Below are 26,565 nucleotides of genomic sequence, written 5' to 3'. Positions count from 1 at the left end.
CCAGGGTCCTGAACAGAGTAGCACTTGGTAGATGTGGCATTTGGTGTCTCCCTTGTCCTAGTCTTCTAACTTACACTCTGTAAAAGATGGCAGCTAACGTAGTAAACTGCATGACAGTTCCACCTATCAGCTTTTCTGGATGGGCATTCCCAACTATTTTTCATGCTCCAGCCTTCCAGAGAAGCAGATGTATCAGTCAGGGCTGGATTATAAGACAGAAACCACACAGTAACTCAATCAAGAATTATTAAATACAAAACAAAGAATGGGGTAATAAGGGGGGATGGGTTAGTAAGAAGTAAAGAGAACTCTGCAGTGAGCGCTGGCTCCGTGGTATTGGTGTCAATGCTGGTGGAATTGCTGGGTATCCACACTCTGGCATTTGCTGGAAATCTGCTCTCTAGATTTCAGGTAAAGCTGTTTCGGGGGAGGTGTCTTACAGGAAGCACTCTGCTATGTAAGTGCCTAAGAAGAGTACTTGGGGGAAGCAACTGGCTGCTGTGGGAGCACCTGGGGAGCTGAGTGCTGATGCTTACATTTCAGGGCACTTGGGATCCAGAAAGAGTCCCTTTGTAATGTCTCTCCAGTGACCTCTCCTGACAGAGCTTAACATTGTGCTAGAGGGCAAAAGAAAAATAAGGGCCCCACCCAGTTTTTACAGAGCAGTCAAGGAAGGATTGATTTGTGACTCAGAGGCAGTGCATTGGCAACTGGCACAATCAACTCGTTCCCTGTCCTGAATATATATAAGTTTTTGGGAGATAGGTTATTATTAAACCAATAAAAAGGTTGCTAGGGAAAGTCACATTTAGGAAGACAAAAACATTTTTTCTTGTTTCTAATTTAAAAATTCTGAATATAAGTTAGGTAGTGCATGTTATAGCAAGGAAAGAAGCTAGGAAAATTCCAGGACAAGCAGAATAGGGAAATTAAGACAGTTAAACAGCAGTTTACAGCCACCTAGTAAATCCTATCTTCCCTAAACCAAGGATACTTAAGAATAAATGGTTTGCAATTCTCCTCAACCAGAGAATAAATAGCTCAAATCACCCTACTCAGGGAGACAGATAACAGAAATCCAATTAGTGCCATTTACCAACCACACCCAAGGACAGACAAATTAAGAGAATAAATCTCATTTTGGTACATCGGCATAAAGCTGATGAATATTCTATTGTTCTGCCCTAAGACCTTCCCTAAACTCCCAACCTTTAAAACTCCTGAAAATGAAGGTCCCAGTGCTCTTTCCCTCCAGAGAGCATGCCCTTGCCATTCCTTCCCTCCTCTCCTTCCCCCATGGGCACTATCTCCTAGACTCCAAGGGACCCCAAGAGATTCGCAAAGAGGGGAGCAATGAGCAGTGGCAGCTTGTCCTGGACTAACTCCCTGAACCTGTCTCCAACTCCCCCTTTTCTCTGCCTTCCCAGTGAGCCAAAGCAGCCCAGCCTAGGCTCTCCTGCTGCTGCTTCTATGTCTTTCCTTGTTTCACTGTCCTAAGTATATTTTTGACAGTGCAGATGCTCTTCAGTTATTGGCTCTTAGTGCATGTGTAAAGGATAGAGGATATTTTGAAGGGTAAAAGCTTGTGCTCCTGAACCAATACAGCATCCAGAGAAAAAAACAGATGGATATTTTCTAATCACATCCCTCCAAGATCTCAGGAAAATTATTCCCATTTATATTCAACATTTGCAGTTGGAGGCCAAAAGGGTATCAGTAGGTTTTACTGAATCCACATAATTATAGTAGCAATATTTTTGTACTAGCTGAAGTGTGAAAGTAGCAAATATTTTCATAGTGACATGCTGCTTCGCAGTAGACTTCCCATCTTGCTAAAGACCACATTTCTTTACTGAAAGCTATTTGTATGGATTGAGTGGCATAATTCACATTTTCAGCTTGGTAGGGTCACGTGCAGTACTAATCAGAGTTTTCTTTCCTGGCGAGTCTCAAAACCAGCTAGCAATCTGTATGTGTAGGTGCCTGAGTTTACTCTTAGATGTAAAAGATAACACTCCTGCTATTTGACTGATAGTGTGGCCTTTAACAGGCACCTTAGCTATCTGCTTTCTGAGGCTCTGTCCTTGACTTACTGTTTAATGTCATCCTCCTGATTCATCCTGGGGAGTTCTCTGTGAAATTGTACACTTGTGAATATGAATGAATTTGAAAGGTAAGGTACAGTTTTCTTAAACTAATATGTCATCTAAACACAAGGAGAGCCGAACCAATGGTATAGTTTCAGTCCGAGTCCAAAGGCCTGAGAAGCAGGCGAGCCAGTTGTAGACTTCCAGTAGGAATCCAAGTGCGAGAAGAAGACTGATGTGTCAGCTTGAGGGAAATAAAAAATAAAAACAAATATAAAATGTAATGTAACGTATAAAAGAAAGCATAAAATAACAAATAGAATGCAGAGGGAAAAATTTTTCTTACTCAGTCTTTTATTCTATTCAGGCCTTCAAAAGGTTGGGAGAGGCCCACTCAGATTGGGGAGTTCAATCAAATGTTAATCTCATCTAGGACCTCTCACAGACACACTTAGAAGTAATGTTTAACCAAGTGTCTGGGCACCCTATGGCCCAGTCAGGCGGGCGCATAAAATTAACCATTACCCTGTTCATGAGCAGCCAGACTTTGTAGCCAAACACTGAGAGTCCCTCTCCAATTCTAATAAGTCCTTAATTTTGTTCAACGGATGCCACATTTTAGAAATTCCTAGTGGACCATTTAGTCAATTGCTAGGAAATAATCTTTATTTGGACATAAAGTAAGGATTTATGCATTTCTTGCCCTACAGGATCGAACAATAGACTTGAACTTTTGGTTGATGGCTCTTGAGTCTGTGGGCCTTGGCATCATGTATGGAACATGTTTTTGGTAGCTTCTTATTCTGGTAATAACACCATCTCCTAAGCTGTTGAGGAGGGAGTGAAACCCTGGCTCTGAATTTCACTCTCTGAGGACCTTAGAGAAATTATTTGACCCTCAATTTCCTTAATTAAAACAAGGACAACTCCTGAGTTGTGGTTAAAGAACCTAGCATGATGCCTTGTGTGTGGGAGATGCTCAGCAAAGGTTTGCTCTCCTACCCATACCCTTATATTTATCTTGAAAATAGGTGTCTGTCCTAAATTCCTGTGTGGTATAGATCTACCTGTACATCATCAATATGAATCAGATATCTTGAGGGTCTTACTTTTTAGGTCTGTACTACTTTTTTTTAAAGCCACTTCTCTCTCTTCTGTTGACTAGTACATCTTCTATCATCTTCCTTTAGAGTACATGATAGCACTTAGATGGGTCTCAGTCCTATTACATTTCATCCACTGTCACCATGAATGAACTGTTTAAGTACCTGAAGAAAAAAAAATGCAATCCCTTTCTCTCTGCTTTATCTGTCTTCATGGTCCAGGAAGAGGATGACAAGAGATCGCAGTTTTAAAGTTGACAGAGAATGGATGAAGTTTTCTCCTTTAAATGGTGGTTGTCATGAGAACCAGTTCACACCAGGACAGGGTATTTTTTATTGTTGCCATTGTTGCTTTTTGCCTGAACTCATCCAGATGTTGAATCTTTCATGTAGTTTGTGCACAGCTTCATGTAACTTCCTTGCTTTGATGGATGGAAGTTTCTGATGTTTTCTCTGTATAGGCTAGACATTGGCAGGATATTAGTCTATTTCCTTCTCCCATTAGTACCCCTAGGAGAACCCCAGTAGGAGAAAAGTGCTAACAAATATACATGTTATATATAATATGTTAAAGTTGAAAAAGCAGGCAAACCAACTGACCAAATTTTGGGGATTCACAGATCTTTGGGGCATGGGAGGAGGCAGAAATCACTGATACTCTACCGGCTTTGCAGCTGAGTGCAGCTGGGCCTGCCAGGAAAACAGCCCTGAGGAGTCACATGGGCACCAACTAGCTATTCTGAGTATATTCATGAACCTGGCTTCTTGAGAACATAGGTTTTTGTCACTAAGCAAGAAACTCAGTAGCCTCTTTGAGATATTCATCTTGAAAGTTTCTGTCCTGGAGGCTTCATGAGGGGAGATTTGGAAAGACCATGCTGTCCAGCAGGATCTGTTCCAATTTGCAAATGAAGGTCTAGTGCAGGGTAGGGAAGGGATGCGGGCGGGAGGGTGAAGGGAGGGGGGGCGGGCGGGGGAGGGGGATTCCGGAGGGGTAGGGAGTGGTTCCCTGGGAAAGCTTCTGAAACCTTTGGAATTTGTCCATTTCAAACTTGAGGGTCTTCTCTTCTATAGCATCCTTGCCAGCCTGGCAGAAGTTGCCTTTCTGACACCAATGTTTTGTTTTTTTTGGTAACATCTTTCACCACAGAACATTGACTGTTTCAGATCTTCCCATTATTTCAGTGGCACAAAGCTTCTTGTGAGGAGAAGAAATAAGACAAACAGCAGGGGACAATAAAGTCTGCTTTTGTAGTGCAGAGCTTTGATGCATTCCCTCCCCTGTGTTAATCTCTGTAACCTGATTAATTGGCAGGTGGTGTGTTACAAAAATCCAGGGAATGACAAAACTGATTCAATAACAATTAGCTAAAACAGGAATGGACATCCCACAGAGACCTGAGGACAGAGTTGTATTTAACTGGGCCCTTTCAAACACAAGTCTTCTCAAATGATGAACAGTAGAAGATCTCACTTAGGGCCAGTTGTTTAAAGAAATTAAAAGCTGTGGAAATTAGCAGCTGAAATCCACTTGCTACCTCTTTAATATATCTGTCTATTCATCTCACTAAGACATCTGATTCTTCCTCCAAAGTGATTTGAATACTTAATATTTGCTGAAATGCTTTAGTTGGATTTTAATAATGTAATTGAATTTGCTTGCTGCATTCAGGGGAAATGAAGGCTTGGGGATTTCTGTGGTAAGATATGTGAACGTGCTTATTTTTATAAGTGCTTATTTTACTTATTTCTCATCTGTGAATCAAGAATTAATAAACATTGGGTCTGCAAATATGAGGGCTGTATTCATCAGAGTCACAGGCTTTATCTGTCACTCTCCAAGTGACTGGCTTGTCCCTGAGGCTCAGATGTGATCTGCTTGTGACAAGTTTTGGTTGAGGTGAATTGGATATAGATTGCCTTTGTGTTTAGATACCATGTGTTCTTAGAAACCTCATCTTAAACAGGATTATCCTATATAATAAAAGGGTATTATGCAAATAGACCGAACAGCATAACAACCAATCAAAGTGTAATATCTTAATGACATGCTAAGGCTGCTCAACCGTTCACTATGACGTGCACTGACCACCAGGGGCAGATGCTCCGACCAGTAGATTAGCTTGCTGCTTGGGTCTGGCCAGTCGGGACTGAGCGAGGTGGGCTGGACATGCCCTGGAGCCTTTCCGCAATCCCTCCCTGGCACTATCGTGCATTGGTGGGGTCCCTCAGCCTGGCCTGTGCCCTCTTGCAATCTGGGACACCTCAGGGGATCTTGGAGAGCCAGTTTCAGTTCGATCCCGCAGGCCACTCTCCTTGGGACAGTGCCAGAGACAGGGCTCATGGCTGACAAGCACTGCTGTGGCAGTGTGAGCCTCTCCTGATTGGGACTGATTGGGCGTGAGCCTTCGGAAGGCACAGTGGGGCTGGGATGAGTGGGAGTGGCAGGTAGGAGCTGCAGGCGGCATTGGACTGTGGGTTTTGGCCCAATCTCTGCAGGCCACCCAGAGGTACCCCGCCCGTGCACGAATTTGTGCGCTGCGCCTCTAGCTGTAAAATAAGTTCCTAAGTGATATTCCTTTTGTTTGCAGAAAAAGGAAATCTTTATCCCTGGGGGTAATATTAGAAAGCTTTTTAATTAAAAAATTTTTTAAAATTGATTTCAGAGGGGAAGGGAGATGGAGAGAGAGATGGAATCATCAATGATGAGAGAGAATCATTGATCAGCTGCCTTCTGCACACCCCACACTGGGCATTGAGCCTGCAACCCAAGCATGTGCCCTGACCAGGAATTGAACTGTTACCTCCTAGTTCATAGGTCAATACTCAACCACTGAGCCATGCCATGTGGGCCTTACCAAAGGATCTTAAAGAGAAATTTGAAGTGATCCAGGCAGTGAAGGGGTGCTGTGTTCCAGATAGTGGAAGTAGCAGATTTGAAGGCATGAAGATAAAGAGTGGGATGAATTCCTACACCATTTATTATGGACTTGCTGGAGCAGGGGGGAGAGATAGGAACTGAAGTTAGAGAGAGAGGTAAAAACTGCTTCATGAAATGCCTTCTAGGTAACCTTATGGAATTTTAGCTTTAATTTAAAAAGAATGCGAAGTCTTTAATAATTTTTAAGCATAAGAGTGATGCAGTTAGATTGGCATTTTAGAAAAAGGATTTTGCAGAATAGCCCATGGCATGGAGCAGTGTAGGGAAAGAATGAAGATGGTGAGACTAAGATTATTTATAATCATCCAAGAAACCAAGGCAAAAAAATGGCGGGATGACAGATATGAAAAAGGTGGATTTGACAGTATTAAGGAGGTGGAATCTTCTGGCTTTGGTGGCTGCATGTAGTGAAGGGTGAGGAAAGGAAAGCATTTATTTTGGTTTGCTTTCTTGGAACCATTTCCAAGGTTAGGGATCTCAGGAGGAGAAATGCTTTGGGGTAAGGGTCATGAGAGCTAGGTGAGTTTGTGATCTGTTTAGCTGGATGATTTGCAAATGGAGATGACCACAAGGCAGGTGTGTATATGTTTATGGACCCTTGCACAGTCAAGGATGGAGATGGAGATTCTGATCCATCAGCATACAGGTGGTGGTTGCAGCTAGGAGTTTAGCTGCTTCCATCTAGGGGAGAGTAAGCAGAGTTAGAAGAGGACAAAGCTGAAAATAAGGCCTATGGGATATAAACATTTAGTGACAAGAAAGCAAGGAGGGCGCCACTGTGAATTATGACCAACTTAACTGTAAAGAGGAGAGAGGGTAGTCTGTAGCATGAATTGGGATTAGTGGGAGTTTTGTTTGTGGATTGTTTAACAGGAAAATTGAATATGTTTACTGAGGAAAAACAGCCAGAAGAGAGATTAAAGGTGTAAGGGACATGGGATGATTTCTAAGAATTTTGAGGAGACAAAGTGATGAGATTGGGTGTAATCAAGTCTTTGGGAGAGGGGTTAGTAATGCCTAGAGCCTGACCAGAGAAAGGCATATAGCCCCTCCCTCACCCCCCTTCCATTTAAGGTGGGCAGGAAGGTTTGAAGCATGACTACAGAGACAAATGCATTTATGAATGGGAATAGAAGGCTAGAGGTTGGGGGCTCTCTTATCTGATGACTTCTCTTTTCTCAGGAAGAGGGCAAAACCAATTTTATGTCCTCCCTCGTGAAAGTAGGTGGGACAGACATTTTCAGGAGTGAGATAAACGATGAGAGTAGTCTCTGAAGTTAATTGGAGATAAAAACTAACACTTCCTTCTCTGAGATTTAGTTCTTAACTCAGCACATGCTTAAAGAGGCAGTTCTAAATTAATTAAGTAATTAAAAAGAAATGAGCAAAGCATCTGCTGTGTTCAAGGCACTGTGATGATGTTCCTTACTCTTGAGGTCACACCTGTTATACAGAACCCTTTCCTATTGCTCCTAAGTTGGTTTAGAAAAACCTGTCTTCTTTCACAGTAAGATTTTGAAGTGTTGCTGTTTGGGTATTTTTCTCTCTTTAGCATGCTGATCTCAATCAGAGGAGTATATTCAATTTTTTAATAATATTTTTATTTTAGACTAGTTCTAGGTTTGCAGAAAAATTACAAAGACAGTACAAAGAGTATTTGTGTATCCTACACTTAGTTTCCCTTATTATTGACACCTTACACTAGTATGTATATTAATTAGTAAACAGATTTTTTGTATATTTATTTTTGTCTGTATTTCCAAACCTTCTTGCTGTGGCCTTTTCAGTTATCTTTGGCAGTGAGAGGAGCACTTGCCTATTGATAATTCAGAAACATGAGTTGAATCAATAATTTGAACAATCTCTCTTACTGTCTTTGTGATTGTCTTGTCTCTGAGAAATCTGAGGGGGAAGTAGGATGCAAAGAAAAATAAATACCCAACTTGAATTTTATCATGTGAGTATAACCCTTGTGTCAGTTATATGTGTCTTTAAAAAAAGGTGTTATCTAGTAGATACAGTTTGTTAGAAAAAAATCTTTTAAAAACGGATTCATGAGTAATAATGAAAAGAGCGGTATTTGGGTGCTAAGATAATACACCCTCTCTAGATGGCACTGGTTTTATACTGGCCCATCAGTTTTGAGCTATAAAAGTTCTCTTCTGCTGAACATCATGTTAGTGTTCACTAGCACACTCTGTTTTTACTTCCCACCCAGGAGAACACAGAGCGAGGAACCTCTTTTATTTGCTGTAAGAGTCCATTCATAACCAAGTCATTATGAGTGATATGGAAGTTGCTGATAATTTTGCAAGTAAGAATGAAGAGAGCATCGATATCATGTAATCTGCAGTGAAATCATTCTGAAAAGTTTTAAATGAGCCTATCTCTTCTCTCCAAGTCCCTTATTTTATTGTCTGGCATGCACTTTTCAGCCCCAGGATATTTCAAAATCCTTCAAAAAGAAACTCTTTAACTACTTGTATTCTATGGGCACCTTTAGCTTTTCACTTCTCAGCTCTATTATTGTGACACACCTCAACTGCCAAGGAATTATTTTTACTTTTTACCCAGAGACTATTGTTTAAAAACCATCTAATTAAACTGGTAATCTCTTGAGTCACATTCTTTCTAATAGAGTTATACAGCTAAATTAAACATTTAAAAATAGAATTTTGCAGAAATATTTTAAGATTGTAAGCATAACTTCATTCTAAGACAAAGCACATCAACCTCAAAATGTTATTTAAGTACTATTATTGAGGTTTTAAAACTCCTCCTTTTCTTCCCCATTCTCTCCCCTCCCTCCTCCTCTCCACTTCCTCCTCCTCTTTTTCTCTTCCTCTTCCTCCTCTTTCTTTCCCCCCTGCTCCTACTCCTTTCACTCCCCCTCCCTGTTCTTTATTAAAATGCTGGTGTGCATTATCTGAATCATAGTTATGAACTCATTCTTTCTTGTACTCATCCTGTCTATTTAAGCTATTTTGTTTGGCTGTATCACCCAGCAGTATTTTTCCATTAACATTATCTTCGATTGTCTCTTTAATACTCATGCTACTTGTACTTGCATTGCATATTGTTCAGAGCAAGTATGCTGTTAAGGGCTGCCCCATAGGCTTTAGACTTCTACTCTATTACCTTAGGCAAAGATTGACTTATGAACCTAAAATTAACTGAGTTGGTGATATAGTATGGCTAATTGGCTTACAAACTAGTTTAAATTTCAAATGCTGTTGAAGTGACCTTATATTTGTTTTGATGTTATAATACAGAAATATTTGTAATCTGCAAACATTATATCTGTTTCTGATTTACCTTTGTAAATGTTGTCTTCATGCTGCTGCCACAATTTCTTGTTCTTTATTTTTATTTTTTGGTTATTTAGAAAGCAGGCATCATTGCTTTCTCTCACTGTGAGGTTAGGCTAGCCCTCAGACCTGTTGCCTAGCCTCAGGTATCTCAGGCTGAAGGTGGAATTATTTCACCAGCAAAGATTAAGTTAAAAATGCAATGAATTTGTGCCCCTGTGCATCTCACATGTTTTAAAATATTCCTGTTCAGTACCCTTAAAGGACCTTGCCTTTTATGAGCCCCCAGCCACCACAGGGGCTGCTTAAATTAAGGTTTTGTCTTTATTATTTTGTGTGCCATGTCACCTTTTAGAGCTTTATAAAATGAGCAACAATATCAGAAACTCATGTCTTTTCCCCCTGGAGGGTTTCTTCTGAAGCACTTTTGGGTTTGAGCAATGTTTCTTCCCTTTTTCGTCTGTATGAAGAGTATTTACTTGTTCAACTTTCAAGCATTTCTTTTCCACATTTCTACTACTGCTGTTCTTTGGTTCTCTTTTTTCCTCTAGTTAAGGAGGGAAGGACTGAGCTACCCAGTATCAATTGTTGGTGTTATAATAAACACCATAAAAATGTCAGCCTCCCTAGACTTGATATGGCCTGTACCATACAATGCCTTCCTGTTAATGATGCAGAACATTGTTGTAACTCACATTTGATTTCAAAGCAACCCTCAAATGACTGTTCACATTGATGCAGTTGCACCTGCTAATGCATTCTAAAAGCAAACCTTAATTATAATTTTTGAAGAGTTTATTTACCTTGCACAATAAAAATTTAATTAGGATAAACCATCACTATGTTACTAGGTGTATCAGTTAATAATGGCTGATTTTGTAATCAAAGAAAACACGATAATTTCAAGAGAAACATTGAAAGTGCTTTATTCAAAGTAATGTCCATGGCTAGCTACACATTTTCCCCATCTTTCATGTAATTTGTGGATACCGTCCCAATAGAACTTTTCTTGTTTTGAGGGAAACCATTCAGAGACCCAATTTTCCACTTCTTTGAATGTTTTGAAGTGCTGCTCAGAAAGTGCATGTGCCATTGATCGGAACAAGTGGTAATCTGAAGGAGCCAGGTCTGGTGAATGCGGCGGGTGGGTTAATAATTCCCAGGCAAGATCTTTTAACATGTCTTTAACTGGTTTTGAAGTGTGTGATGGTGTGTCATCATGAAGCAAAATTACTTTGCCATGTCTTCTGGCACATTCTGGTTGTGTCACGATCAAAGCATGGTTCAAATTGATTATTTGTTGCTGGTTGCAATCAGTATTAAGTTTCACCTGGTTTTAGAAGCTCATAATATACCACACCTTCCTGATCCCAACAAACACAGAGCATTGTCTTCTTTCCGAAGTGATTTGGCCTTGCAGTCGATGTTGATGGTTGACCTGGATCAACCCAGGATTTTGTGCATTTGGGATTCTCAAAATAAATCCACTTTTTATGGCCAGTCACAATTTGATGCAAAAAAGACTTTCTTTCATGCTGTTGAAGCAACGTTTTACTTATGACTTTGCGGTTTTCCATTTGTCTTTCACTGAGTTGATGTGGCACCCATTTTCCTTCCTTTAAAATCTTTCCCAGTTCTTGTAAATGATCAGAAATTGTTTGCTGAGCAACATTTAATCTTTCTGGCAAGTTGTTTTTGAGTTTGACATGCATCTTCATCCAATAATGCTTGTAATTGTTGGTCTTCAAACTTCTTCAGTTGACTTGGATGTTTTTTGTCTTTCACATCGAAATCATCACTTTTAAAGAGTTTAAACCAGCATTCACAAGTATCTTGAGATGGAGCATGTTCACCAGAAGCTTCTCAAAGTACCAGTATATAGGGTGCCCAAAGCAGTCTCAGTGTGTGAAACCACTGCAGCGCCTCTCTCTTCATATTTTATGTTCAGTTCTTAATCCCATCCATCTGACTCTGTAGGTGCTTTCTACACTGAAGCCAAAGAGATGATAATCTATATGTTGTCCTGGAAATAACCTTGAAGCCTTGAAGATGCAGTTGTGAGTCAGATTTGGGGTGAAATTCAGGCTCTACAACTTATTGTGTAATAATGTCAAGTTTTAACTTCCTTAAACCCCAGGTTTCTAATTTGAGAAATGGGAAAATAATAAGGATTGTGAGAATTAAATAAAATCATGTAGTAAGCAAGGTAAGTACCCAATAAAGTAGCAAGTATGATAAATGATCAATAACTGTTAGCCATGGTAGTACAAGCAGCAACAACAGCACAGTTTGTTATAGGATCATTTCATGTGTCATAGGAAATCAAGAGACAGGGTGGTAAGTATTTAGCATTCATATGTAAAGCAGGTTGTATAGATTAAACCATTGACTAATGGATATTTTAAAGTGGCCGAATAGAAAAATGACTGCTTTGAGAAGTCCTAAGAAACTCCTTGAAATTTTGCTGTCATCCAAGCCCCCTTTACACTTGGCCACTCATAGGATTTTATATAGTTGTACTAGAGGCCCAGTGCATGAAGATTCATGCACTCAGGGGCATCCCTCAGCCCAGCCACCCTCTCACAATCCGGGACCCCTCGGGTAGGGTCCCTAGGCCTAGCCTGAGATCAGGGTCTATCAGGGCTTTCCTTCCCAGGTCTGCAGAAAGCTTGCCCCACCCTCGCCGCTGCCACTGCTTGCCATCTGTGCAGCACTGCCCCCCTCCCCTGCCACAGGTGGCCTCCCTCTGCAGGTGACAGGCTGGGGTGCAATGGATTGGCTGGCCTGGGCCTCCCTCTTTCTTTGCTGGGGGGTGGGGCCAGCCATGCAAGGGGCTGTCTGCCTACATGATTGCCCCTAAGCTCTAGCCTACCTGCCTGATCTCCCTAACCACTTGCCTGCCTACCTGATCACCCCTAACCCCTCTGCCTACCTGCCTGATTGCCCCTAACCGCTTGCTTGGGGGCGGGGCCAGCCCAGTGAGGGTCTTTCTGCCTACCTGATCTCCCCTACCACTGGTCTGCCTACCTGATCTCCCCTAACCACTTGCCTGCCTATCTGATCACCCCTAACCCCTCTGCCTGCCTGCCTGATTGCCCCTAACCGCTTGCTTGGGGGCGGGGCCAGCATTGACTTCTAGTTGGTCAGCCTCTGGTTGTCGCAGGAGCCGACCGCCAGTTGCCTGTCATTCGTCGCACCCCAGCGTCGCCAATCGGTCACCCCGGCCACCCCGAGTCCCGCCCCCTGTGCCTCCGCTGGCCCAATCGTGGGCGTAGCGGAGTGATGGTAATTTACATATTACTCTATTATTAGATAGGATATTCTTCTTCTTCTTCTGACCATTTGCTTTTTTATTTGCTATTAAGATATTTGTTTAAAATCCAGACCGTTTTGAAAAATTCTTTTGGCATTCTAAATTTTAAATTTAATTGCCTTTTGCAGTCCACTTTTATTTTTAAGCCTGGTTAGAATTAATTTCTTCACCTGCTTTTTTGTATTTGTGAACTACTTTCCCTGGCCTCTGTAAGAGTGGAATTTGTGTTCTGGGTCATTTGGGTTTGTGCAAGGACACTTGAGAAAATGTCAGAGAAATAGAAGAAATCCTAGTAGAAAAACAAAGGACACAGCCTATTGTATCCAATTAATGGATATCTAATTTAATTTTATTAACAGTGGATGTCTCTCAAACATAAATTTAAGCGAGAGGCAGCCACCTAAATCTCCCTGGGATCAAAGATGGGATGTTTTTAGTCCCAGCTTGGTGAACTAAATGGCTAAGTGATTTTAGCCTCTCTGGATCTTCACTTCCTTATTTGGGGTTGGCTCAGTTGATCTCTAAAGTCCCTTCCAGTTCTAATTCATATTTCCTTTAGACATAGTTGACTTGTTTTCATGTTCTTATTCTTCTGTATTATAGTGTGCAGATGGCCTAATGAATTAATGCTTTTCCTTCTTTCACAGTTTTCTAAACTTTAGTCTTTAATATACGTTATACGTATTTTTTCAGATGTACAGTACCTATATTTTGCATATTCTAGTAGATCTTCATAGTTTTTTTAAATTACTAATAAATCTTTATTGTTCAGATTATTAGAGTTGTTCCTCTTTTTTCCCCCCATAGCTCCCCTCCACCCGGTTCCCAACCCACCCTCTGCCCTTACCGGCCCCTCCACCACTGTCCTCATCCATAGGTGTACGATTTTTGTCCAGTCTCTTCCCACACCCCCCATACCCCTTTCCCCCGAGAATTGTCAGTCCACTCCCTTTCTATACCCTGATCCTATTATATTCACCAGTTTATTCTGTTCATCAGACTTTTTATTTACTTGATTTTTAGATTCACTTGTTGATAGATATGTATTTGTTGTCACTTGATTTTTAGATTCACTTGTTGATAGATATGTATTTGTTGTTGATAGATATGTATTTGTTGTTAACACAGAAGTAAAATGAGAGATCAGCAAAGATGAGAACAGCATCTTTTAATTCCCTAAACACTATAGCACAATGTTTTTATTCGAAGTCGGTACTAAATGAATGTTAATTTGAGTATGTTCATTGGCTATAAGACAATGGATTTTATTCCCACATTATGTTTTTTTATATAGATTGACCAGGATACTATTTTTATTTATTTATATTATTCCTTATGTTTTTAGTTATTTGCTGGTATAAAGGATGGAGAAAGCTTGCAGCTCTTTGAACAAAGTTCTCGTTCTGCCCATAAACAAGAGACACATACCATGGAGGCCTTGAAGCTCGTAGAGTTTGACCTTAAGCAAACACTTACGAGGCTTGTGACACATCTTTTTGGAGATGGTAAGTATTCAAATGCCTTTGACTTTGGGGCTTACATATTCAGTAATTACCATCATTCTTAAGTCATTAATATAGCTGTGTCTAGATTTTTTTGGTCTAAGTTGTGGCTTAATCGTTCAGGTCTATAGTGAGGTAGAACTTAAGGATTTCCTGGTTCATTCCTGTGAGGAGCAGGAGTATGTGAAAATAGAAATAACTAGAGAAAGAAAAAATGATGATATGCTGTGATAAGAATGAGAATGGATTAAAATCAGGTCATTCATCAATAGTGAGAAAGTGTATAGACTGATTATTATTCTTATATAACTATATTGTCATTAGGTCAGACTTGGATGATGGGGCAATATTCTCTTTTTTCTTTTCTCATTTATTTATTAAACATTCTTTAGTTACAGTTAACATTCAGTATTATATTAATTTCAGGTATACAGGATAGTGGTAATACTTCTATATAACCTACAAAGTAATCACCTTGATAAGTCTAGTACTCACCATACATAATTATTACATACTAGTGGCCCGGTGCATAAAATTTGTGCACAGAGTGAGGGGTTCCCTCAGCCCCACCTGCACCCTCTCCAATTGGACATCCCTCTCGCAATCCAGGACGGCTGGCTCCCAACCGCCTGCCTGATTGCCCCTAACTGCCTCTGCCTGCCTGCCTGCCTCATCGCCCCTAACTGCCCTCCCCTGCCAGCCTGATCTCACCCCCAACTGCTCTCCCCTGCCAGCCTGATCTTGCCCCCAACTGCCTCTGCCTGCCTGATCACCCCTAATTGCCCTCCCTTGCCAGCCTGATCTTACCCCCAACTGCCCTCCCCTGCCAGCCTGATCTCGCCCCCAAGTGTCCTCCCCTGCAGGCCTGGCTTCCCCCAACTGCCCTCCCCTTTCGGCCTGATCTTGTCCCCAACTACCCAGCCCTTCAGACCTGGTTGCCCCCAACTTCCCTCCCCTGCTGGCCTGATGTTGACCCCAAGGGCCCTCTGCTGCCGGCCTGATCTCGTCCCCAACAGCTCTCCCCTGCTGAATTGATCTCACCCCAACTGCACTCCCCTGCTGGCCTGATCTCGCCCCCAATGGCCCTCCCCTGCCGGCTTGAACTTGCCCCCAACTGCTCTCTACTGCCAGCTTGATTGACCCCAACTGCCCTCCTCTGCTGGCTTGATCTCGCCCCCAACTGCCCTTCCCTGCTAGCCTGATCGCCCCTAATTGCCTCTGCCTGCCTGATCACCCCTAACTGCCCTCCCCTGCTGGCCTGATCTTGCCCCCGATTGCCCTCCCCTGCAGGCCTGATCTCGCCCCCAACTGCCCTCCTCTGTCGGCCAATTTGATTCTGATTGGTCGGTTTCTATGTCAGTCCGTGTCAAAAGCTCCACCTCCTAAGCAGCCATTGGCTCCTCACACTTCACCCAGATTAGGTTCTGATTGGTCGGTTTCTATGTCAGTCAGCATCTCTGGGCCTATCAACGGGGCCTGATCAGAAAGGCGGGGCTGATCAGCAGCCCTGGTGGAGGCCTGGAGAGAAATGGAGGTGTGGCTGCTGGCTAGACTGAGAGAGAAAGAGCGAGCCAAGTGCTGATCAAAAGCTGCCACAGAGGCAATGGATCAGACCCTGCTTCTCTCTTCAGGCCTCTTTCCGGGCCTGATTCAAAGCCCCCTCAGCAGTCAGTGCTGGGTCACCACGCCTGCAGCCGCAGCAGTCAGTGGTTGGTCGCCACAGCAACCCAGTGCTGACTGCAGGACTGATTTCCGATTGGTCGAGCCTCCGGTCGTGACGGACCCAGGGTTTTTATATATTAAGATTATTGACTACATTTCCTATGCTGTACCCTACATTTTCATGACTATTTTTTGTACTTCTTAATTCCTTCACCTTTTTCACCCAGTCCCCCAAACCCCCTCTCCTCAGGCTACCATCAGTATTGAAGTAAAATTGTTTAAATAAAATTGAAATAAAAATGTTTCAATTTTATTTGTTTATTCTGTTTTTTAGATTCCACTTATAAGTGACATTATATAGTATTTGTCTTTCTCTGACTGACTTATTTCACTTGGCATAATATTTTCTAGATCCATCCATGTGAAGAAAGATTCTTAATCAAGATTCGTAACCATTCTTAACCACTGTTCTTAACTAGTGGAAAATTTTACATATTTATTTATTGATCACTACTGTCAACCACAAAAATATGAAGAGTGAATTTCATAGAGGAAGAATAGTATTTTTAAGAGCTAGACTCAGTTTTATTTAATTACTTTCTCTTGATTATCTCTCTAAGAACGTTTTTTAAAATATATTTTTTCTTGATTTCAGAGAAGAAGGGAGAGAGAGAGAGAGAGAAATAGAAAAACCAATGATGAGAGAGAATAATTGACCGGCTGCCTCCTACATGCTCCCTACTGGGGATTGAGCCCGTAACCCGGGCATGTCCCCTGACCTGGAATCGAACCGTGACCTCCTGTTCATAGGTTGATGCTCAACCACTGAGCCATACTGGCTAGGTTCTAAGAAAATATTTGTTTGTAATGTACCCCCTTCCAATTATTTCTGGCTTCCTTGAAATAATATTTTGTTTGTTTTTAGAAAGCTATAAAGAGTAAGTTACAAGATTTTTCTTAATTGTGACCTACAATTTAAAAATGTTTAGAAGACAGAAGCTAAGCAAGCTCTTATTTTTGTGAGATTTTTATTAGAACAGCTTATGAGGTATAAATGACAAAAATAAACTAAACATATTTAAAGTTTACAGTCTGCTATACTTGACATACAATACACTGAATGTATTTACACAATTTTATTAGTTTTGACATAGGCATGCACTTGTGAAACCACCAGCAGAATTAAGATAATAAACATGTTCATCACCCCCAAAAGTTTCTTCTTGCCCCATGCCCTTCCCTTCATCTCCTCTTCCCAGGCAGCTAGAGAACTATTTTCTGTCACTATTGATTAGTTTGTACCTGTTAGATATATATAAATAGAATTCTGTAATGTATATATTTGGGAGGGAGGGCGGTGGCTTATTTTAGCATAATTATTTGGAGACCATCCATATTGCAGCGTATGTCAATGGGTCATTCCTTTTTATTGCTAAGCATTCCATTCCATAGTTTGTTTATTCATCCACCCATTGATAAACATTTAGGTTATCTCTAGTATTTTGCTATTACAAGTAAATCTTCTTTGTATGGACTTATGTTTTCATTTCTCTTCAGTAAATATCTAGCGGTTGAATTGATAGATCATAGTGTAGGTGTATTTTAACTTTCTGTGATGCCACTTAACTGTTGTCTGAAGTGGTTGTGCAATTTTACATTCCTTCTACTTGTGTATGAAGGTTCCAGTTGCTTTACTTCTTTAACAACACTTGACACAGTCAGTCATTTTAAATTTAACCATTTTAGTGGGAGTGTAGTGATATGTCAACTAAGTATTCAATATATTCAAACAACTCCAAATAAACAAGTGAAAATCAACCTAAGAGAGACATGGGTGAACATGAATGTGACAAATGATGTAGCTAAAGGACTAATGAATACCTAAAAAGATGCTCACCCTTATTAGTAATCAGGGGAATGCAAATGAAATCCACCATTAGCTATCCTTTGCCATTTTTCATATCCTATATAATAAAAGAGAAACATGCAAATTGACCATACCTTCGCTACGCCCTCAGCCAATCAGAGCGAGTATGCAAATTAACCCAAACAAAATGGCGGTTAATTTGCATATGCAGGCACTTAGCAGCCTGGGTCCTGGAAACATCCTCTGGACCCAGGCCGCTCCTAGCCTGTAGGCTCGCGCTTAGGTCCTGAGTGGCAGGGGTCCCAGAGCCTATGGGTGCAGGCACCAAGCGGCCTGGTGGGCGGGAACATCCCCGGGTCGCAGATGTTCCCGCCCTACCCCCAGCTGCTTACAAATGCTTGCGCAGGAAGCGGCGGTTTGGGTCCACGCCCCCAGCCAGGCGCCCATGACGGGGGGCTGGCTGCTGGCCTCTGGGGTGTGCTGAGACCCTGGTGGCCACTGCTGCGTGTTGCCCAGGGTCCCTGCATGCCCCCAGCCTGGGGCCCATGGAGAGGCTGGCTGCTGGCCTCAGGGGTATTTGGAGATGGGGATGTTCCCGCCCTGCCCCCAGCGGCTTTCCGAGCTCTGGCACCAAGTGGTGGTTCTCGTCCACGCCCCCAGCCTAGCGCCCTCCACAGGGGGATGGCTGCTGGCCTCTGGGGTGTGCGGAGACACCAGTGGCAACCACCAGGTGGCAGGGACACACCCCTAGTCCAGTGGACACAACCCAGGGGCTGCATGAGCTGCAGTGGATATACCTTTTTAAAAATATATATATTTTATTGATTTGTTTTTTTACAGAGAAGAGGGGAGAGGGATAGACAGTTAGAAATATCAATGAGAGAGAAACATCAATTAGCTGCCTCCTGCACACTCCCCACTGGGGATTTGCCTCCAACCAAGGTACATGTCCTTAACAGGAATCAAACCTGGGACCCTTCAGTCTGCAGGCCCATGGTCTATCCACTGAGCCAAACCAGTTTGAGAGTAAATACCTTTTCTGACCGCTCATTGGCTAAGCTCCCTGTAGGCTGCCACTTGCAGTGTTCTTGGTAACTTGGGTTATAAGAATCCAAGAAGGTGATCTAGGGTTTTTCCACCACACTCTTGAAGGAAAAAATGAAGGTCCCTTGTGGGGTCCCAGATTGGAGAGGCTGCAGGCTGGGCTGAGGGACAACCCGCCCCCCCCCCATCCACCCCATGCACGAATTTCATGCACTGGGCCTCTAGTATAGAAATATTTTTAAAAATCTAACATTTGTAAATATTGACAAAGATATAGAAAAACAGATGTAGTACAAAGTCCGGGTCCTGTGTAGGAGTCTCAGCTACCAACCGCAGCTTGAACTCGGGTACTCTTGATTCACCTCTGTTTTTTCACACCTTCAGGTTCCCCTACTTACCTGTGAACTCAAATGTGTATTTAAAAGGATTCTAATTATAATTTACTAAGTTTCTGATGCTCTGTTTTAGCAAGACTTGTTAGAATATCTAGAGGTTCATATTCTCAAATGCATAGTTCATGTAATATTTAAGAAATCACTAACTAACCCTATGTATTTTTAATATATACACATTTTAAACAAGTATATCAGCTGCATGCTAGTGGGTGTTTTTTTTTCTAGGAGATGGAGGTATTAGGAAAGAAATACAAACCAGGCTTCAAGTGTGTTCATAGAATTTTATTAAAATAAAAAAGGTAAATTAAATATGAAAAATGTTATGATTGATGAAACTGAATAGTGGGTGCATGGATATTTGCTGTTTTCTATTTCTGTCTCTTGGTTTGAAATATTTCATATTCAAATGTTATAATGTAATGGTTAAATAGGTTTCAGATAGATATTACTGATGTGAAAATTTTATTATAGCCAGTTTCTCTTTACTTTCATGATAAAAGGAAAGAATTGTATTTTTAGAAGTAGTATCATCTAGTTAACACTGGAGTGCAGGGAGATAGATTATATTAGTATTGTTCAGGCCATTTTTGAAGCAGGTTTTGGTAGAAAGAGTTTCTAGTATTTTAGGGGAGAAAGTGTTTAATTTAATGTCTTGTAGCTTTACGGAGAGATTCAGGCTTATTTGAATATTTTCATTGTCAATCTATGGAGAGACTTGTTAGAGCTCTCCTTATTTATGTCTTGCTATGCACATTTCTGTCATAAAATGATTTACTGTTTGTAAGGTTTAGAAACTGCCTCCTAGTTAGATAGACAGGTAGCTTGCTTCACTAATAACTAGTATTTTTGTTTCTTTATTTCTTTGTTATTTTTCACAGCCTCACTCCTCCCCACCCCCCACCGCCATCACCTCCCACCACACCTCCTTTTAGCACCATCAGCTCCTTCACCTGGCCAATTCTGACTTAATTCTCTAGTGTCAGCTCAGAGGTCCTTCCACTAGGACCCTTTCCTGGAGTTCATGCTGAGACCGGGAGTAGATGCCTTTTTGGGGTCATCTGAGCTCTCTTTTGGGGTGGGCTTTTACTTTTCTGAGCAGGAAGCACCACTGGATTTCCACTACGTTGAAGGCATCACAATATTGAATAAGTTTCAAGGAGTCATGAACCTTGAATGCTGTCTCAGGGAAATAGTGTGTGGTAGGAGCACACAACAGAGGGGCCTCCTCCAGTGCTCGGCACGTGCTCCAGAGCTGACACTAGTCATTGAGAACAAGCCTGAAGCTGTAGATCCTGGAGGAATGAGGAAAGGAAGAGGAGAAAGGCAGTAAATTGTTAACAGATAAATCTCATGACCACTGAGAAATAGTAGTGTGGAATTGGAAAAATTAAAGTTCTCCTTCATCCATTTACTCTGAAATCTTGAACAGGTCATTTAGTGATTTAGACCTCAGTTTTCTAACTTTCTAAGATGCCTTTTACAAAGAAAATATTAAATAAATGTGTTAATATGAAACAAAGGAAGGGAAGGAAAATTATGACAAGGCAATCAAAGCAGCGAGCATATGAAGGAATAGTAATACAGTCAAAGACAGTAGTTATGGCTGATTTCTCTTAATTTTGTGTAATGAAATGTAGCTTTATATCAGATTATGGCATAGCCGTCCAGTTGGTGTTGATGGTGGCCCTTACATTCTCTCTGAGCACCAGCAACTATATTAAAAAAGTATATAATATGCTAGACCCAGTAAAGATTATAAAACATTACCAGGGGCCTGGAGGATATATGTTTCTCTGAATATGGTCCTGGACTTTTCTGTGTTACTATTTTTAATATTTGTATTTGAATAGCTTTCAAAACTGTGCATTGAGATGAAAGTTTCCAGATAGCAGTTTTCCTTATAAAAAACCATTTCTATAGTATATGATTTTTCTGACTGTGATAGCCATCATGCTCATGGTCAAGAATTAACAATCTTAACTTGAAATGGCAATGAAGTTATGGTGTCCCTACTTCATATGTTTGCTTTATTTTTAAAATACTAGACTTTTAGATTTCAGATTTCATTACAGATCAGACTTGCTATTTTATAAATCTTCAAATTTACCTTTTGTGTGGAATGGCATTAAAGTAAAAAAATCTCATGTTTGGAGAATAGAGACATGTTGTTCATATGCACTAAAGTCTACCTGTTAACAAAGCCTTTTATTTATTCTTTCTAGCTATGAGATCATTTTGAACCCCATACTCACAGTAGCCAAACATCCTGGAAATCCTTAAAGATGCATTAGCCGCACATCTTTGCCTAGCCCCTGTGCATTCTTTGCTGAGTATATTTCTGATGGAGCAGTTGTCAGCAGGGGTGGGTGAGCTTGTCCCATGTATATGCATGTTTGTAACATCTGCTAAAATGCTTCTCAGAGCAGATACTAAGAAGGTGGGAAGGCAACTGAGGTTCATTTTATGAACTACTAGAGTCCCGGTGCACAAATTCGTGCACCAGTGGGGTCCCTTAACCTGGCCTGCGATATTGGGCCGAAACTTGCTCTCCGACATCCCTGAGGGGTCCCGTATTGCGAGAGGGTGCAGGCCAGGCTGAGGGACCCCACTGGTGTACTATCAGGGCCAGGGAGAGATGTGGGAGGTTGGCCAGCTTGGGAGGGACCGTGGGAGGGCTCCAGGGCATGTCCGGCCCATCTCGCCCAGTCCTGATCGGCTGGACCCCAGCAGCAAGCTAACCTACTGGTCAGAGCATTTACCCCCTGGGGGTCAGTGCACGACATAGCGACTGGTCGACCAGTCGACTCTCTGCCCCCTGGTTGTCAATATACGTCATAGCGAGTGGTTGAGCGGACTTAGCATATCATTAGCATATTACACTTTGATTGGTTGAATGGACAACCTGACACTTAGCATATTAGACTTTTATTATATAGGATAAGGGTGATGGGTATATATTATAGAAAATAGGTGCTGTGTGCTTTCATAGTGTTCACACTGAATGTTAGCTCCCTCTAGACATTGGGCTGTGTCTTCTGTGCTCTGAAGAGAAGGGCCTTGTTCTTACTTAAGGCATTTCAGTGGGTCATTTCAGTTTTTTATATTGGTGGTGGGGGAGTGCTAGTTTTTGAAAAATGTCTTGTTGGAACTGTCTAGGCACAAATACTGCCCATGCCATTTAGATGAATAATAACAATAATGGTGACGATGACAGTAATAGGGCTAATAATTAACAGCGCCAAACACTGCGCTAAACACTCTTACAAGGAATTTTTGTTGTTTCGACCTGTGCCTATGATGTAGGTATTGTTATAATCTCCGTTTTGTAGATGAAGGAACCTAGACACAGAGAAACACAGTGCCAGGTGAAGATCACACAGCTTGGAAGTATTTCAGGCAGTTTTAGCCTGGGCGGTCTGACTTCCGAGCCCACCTTACAGGTTAGCTCTTTTGAAAGGATAGAAAGAAATAATTTAAATTGTATTTCCGAGACTGTGAAGCCTACAAAAGCTATGATGTTAAAAAATTGGACCTCTTCCTAGGTGGTATTGCTTTCTGACTCTCCCCTTTCTCTGACTTCCTATCACTTGTTTGCGGTAAAGTCCTATTTACTACATCATGTTCAGTTACTTTTTGGGTACCAAAGGTCATTTTAAAGCTCAAATTCAATCTTTCTTTAATTAGTTAATGAATAGGAACTGCCTTGGCAGGCCTCAAATTTATTCAGCAAGTCTTTTTATATTTGCTTTTATAAATTTGTCTCAGCTTTTCACTTTAAAAAATTATGAATGCCGTATTTCTTTGTTCTTGGAAAGCAAAATTAAAAATTGGAACACATTATTTCCTTGTGGCAGTTTGTTGTTATTACAGCTGTTTCAGTTTTTTTTTACTCTCCAAAGCAGTTTATTATTTTCTGCTAAGATTTCAATTGCACCAGCATCCTAAGGCTGTTACAAGAGAAGTTATCAGTTTAGAATTAGAAATAAAATAACCTTTATGCTTGTGGAATCTGCTGTTATTTCTAACATTTCTAAATTGTTTCTCTTATATGTTATACCATACTAGAGGCCCGATGCACTAAATTCATGCACTTGGGGGAGTCCCTCAGCCCAGCCTGCGTCCTCTCTTAGTCCGGGACCCCTTGGGAGATGTCCGACTGCTGGCTTAGGCCCGATCTCCCTGGGGGGTGTCTAAGCTGGCAGTCAGATATCCCTCTCGCAATCTGGGATCCCTTGCTCATTATGGCCTGCCTGCTCACTCCTTACCGCTCAGCTTGCAGCTCCTTAGTGCTGCTGCAGAGGCGGGAGAGGCTCTTGCCACCGCCGCTGCACTTGCCAGCCGTGAACCCAGCTTCTGGCTGAGTGGCTGCTTCTCCCCGTGGGAGCGCACTAACCACCAGGGGGCAGCTCCTGCATTGAGCGTCTGACCCCTGGTGGTCAGTACACATCGTAGTGACCGGTCGTTCTGGTCATTCCACTATAAAGGTTGCTTAGGCTTTTATTAGATAGACTAGAGGCCCGGTGCACTAAAATCGTGCACTTGGGGGTGATCCCTCAGCTCAGCCTGCACCCTCTTGCAGTTGGGGAGCTCTCAGGGGATGTCTGACTAATGGTTTAGGCCCGTTCACCGGGGACCTAAGATGGCAGTCAGACATCCTTAGTGCTGCCGTGGAGGTGGGAGAGGCTTCTGCAACATCTGCTGTGCCTGGCTTCTGTCCGAGTGGCGCTTCCCTTTTGGGAGCGCACTGACCACCAGGGGGCAGCTCCTGCTTTGAGCATCTGCCCCCTGGTGGTCAGTGTGTGTCATAGCGACTGGTCATTCTGCGGTTGCGTCTATTTGCATCTTAACCTCTTATTATATAGGACTTGGCAGATTATTTCTTTCACAGCATCTAAGGTAGCGGTTTAGGATTCCTGACATTTTAGTTTAGCTTTATACAACCTTTCTTTGGCACAGTCTCTTTAGTAATCATTGCAATTCCCTTTTGTAAAGCATTTGCCTCATAGCATAATTTAGATGAATAGTTTTAAGGACAAATGGATTGTGATCATCTGCTGTTGACTAGATGTGTCACCATGATCAAGTTGTGTCTCTTCCCATTTGTTTAAGAGCAAAAAAAGCTTGTGGTGGTCATTGACATGCATCTCCCAGTGTCCCCTCCAAGGATGGGAGTGCAGCCTGCTGATGGGAGTGCAGGTGGCCTCCAACTGTCTGCTCCTTCGGGGATTGCCCCAGCTTTGGGCAGCCTTCTTGCGAAAGGGCATGCCCTTTCTAGGGCTACCCACATCCAAAGACTGGTTGTGGCAGGAATATAAAGGCCCAGCATATTGGCCTAACACTCCACTACCCCATCTTAGGGCAATTCTGATGGACTGTTTCAACTCCTCAGCTCTTAAAGTTTTTTGGGCCTGATTGCAGTTCATAGTCTTCTCCTCTGCCCCAACCTGCTGCCACCCTCTTTCTTCCATAGGTGTCGATCCCCCAAAATAACCTGCCTGTCAACCCAACCTTCACAGGGACCTATGTATGGTCCCATTCAACCAAAACATGTCTGGGCTCTGTACTGTGAATGTTGTTCTGGTTAGGAGTTCTTCCATATCATTTCATATTTTCCTCTAGACACAAATCCCTGTTAGTATAAATGAAGTGATCGTAAGTTATATAAATTTCTAATGACTGTGTTGTACACCTGAGATGAATATAATATTGTATGTCAACTGTCATTGAAAAAGAAAAAAAAATTGTAAAAAAACATAAACAAGGTGAAAACGATTGAGAATAGTAATTAGGCTTATAATTGTTAGTTCTACTTTGTTCCTAAAATTGACAAATAAAAAAAATTAAGCATGTTACTTCAAAACTTTTAAATCAGGTTTTTTGAGGTGTCTGATGTTTTCTGTTTTGGAGAGGTTTGTTGTCCTCAGAGTACTCCTAGAAAGTGAAGTAGCTAAGCAGTTGTGTTCAGGCAATGCTGAGTTGCCTCTGCTCACTGTGGCTTGGATATAGTTCAGGCAGGCTCCACTTTTAGGTACAAACTGGCTGACACACTGAAGTTCTCTGCAAGTGTCTTGCATTGTACAGAGGCTCAGTGGAAATAGGACATCATCTTAGGAATCAGATGATGAGAGACATAACCTTACTTTTCTTTAATGTCTGCTGAATGGAGAAAAGATATACTAGAGTTGAACTGTCTGGTCTAAAGAATTGGTATAAGGAAACCTCTTGGGAGAAAGCTTGAGACAGCAATGGTTTAATTGAACTGGAATATACTTAAAAAGCTGGGAAAGGGGGAAAGGGATAGCAGATAGATTTCCTACTAGAGAAATGAGAAATTGAAATTGTTGGAGGTTTTATGTTAAATGAAACCAAGTTATGAGCCTTAAGGTACAGTGAAAAAAAGTACTTACAATTTTAGTGGTAATTTTTCAAGGCAATTAATGTGCCAGGAACTGCACCTTTGCATACTGTTTCTACTTGTATTAGTTTTTCAGGTAACCTGGAAAACATTAAGATTTAGATTAGAGGGAAAGTTCCTTTTCTACTCCTTAGGTTCACTGAAAGCTCAATTTCTTCATTCCTGTCACTTGTCATCTGGCCTCACTTCTAAGGTTATGTAAACTCTGTTATCAATCACTTTAGTCCTTTGAATGCTTGACTTGCTCTACTCTCTAAAGACCTAACCTTGAATTGATACCCAAATCTACTCTTTCTGCTTTTGTCTGCTCAGATTTTGTAATCATGATCTGCCACCTTAGCCAGGTCTAGCTTGGTAGGGATCTTTTTTCTTATCTTTGGTCAGTTCACTGTACAAATCCCTCTCTCAGTTATTCCAGATCATGAATAGTCTCATCTTTCCTAGTCTCTGTCAGAGGGTAAGCTCACCTAATTTCATGATGAAAATTTAGGTGACTGGGTGTCAACTTTGTGCTTGCTTGGCCTCCAGATACGATTCTTCTTGATTCCCATTCCATTATTTTCTCCAGAATCTCATTTCCTTAATTATCAGTTTAGAATATATTTTAGACTCATCCCCAAATAAAACAAACAAACAAACCCCATCACTGAACCTTCCTTCCTTCTCTGGAAGCTTGCTTACTTTCTTTTTCTTTTCAGCCATATGTTATGACCTGTACCTTTACATTTCTGCTCAACCCAGGTCAAGTTGATTTTAACTATTTCTGTTGAGGCCACAAATGACTTCCTCATTATAAAATCCAACAAATTGAGAAAAGTGCTTATTATGCTGACTAATTTTGCTTTATTTTTTTAAAGCTTTATTGAATTACAATTGGCTTTCAATAAACTAAACATTTAAAACCATACAATTTAACTTTTGACATTTA

General features: G+C 41.6%; 1 protein-coding gene across 5 annotated transcripts in view; it reads left to right on the top strand.

The window, feature by feature from the left end:
- FARS2 (phenylalanyl-tRNA synthetase 2, mitochondrial) overlaps nucleotides 1-26,565 on the top strand; it is a 571,059-nt gene that overhangs the window by 149,527 nt on the left and 394,967 nt on the right. For all 5 annotated transcript variants that reach the window (XM_054721518.1, XM_054721515.1, XM_054721514.1 and 2 more), the window contains exon 3: nucleotides 14,098-14,257. In XM_054721518.1, coding sequence (XP_054577493.1) covers nucleotides 14,098-14,257 — 160 coding nt within the window. The remainder of the gene's footprint in view (nucleotides 1-14,097; nucleotides 14,258-26,565) is intronic.

Source organism: Eptesicus fuscus, chromosome 9, assembly GCF_027574615.1.
Source record: "Eptesicus fuscus isolate TK198812 chromosome 9, DD_ASM_mEF_20220401, whole genome shotgun sequence".
Taxonomy (NCBI): domain Eukaryota; kingdom Metazoa; phylum Chordata; class Mammalia; order Chiroptera; family Vespertilionidae; genus Eptesicus; species Eptesicus fuscus.
The sequence above is the reverse complement of the archived record's forward strand: the minus strand, read 5'-3'. Positions and strand labels throughout refer to the sequence as shown.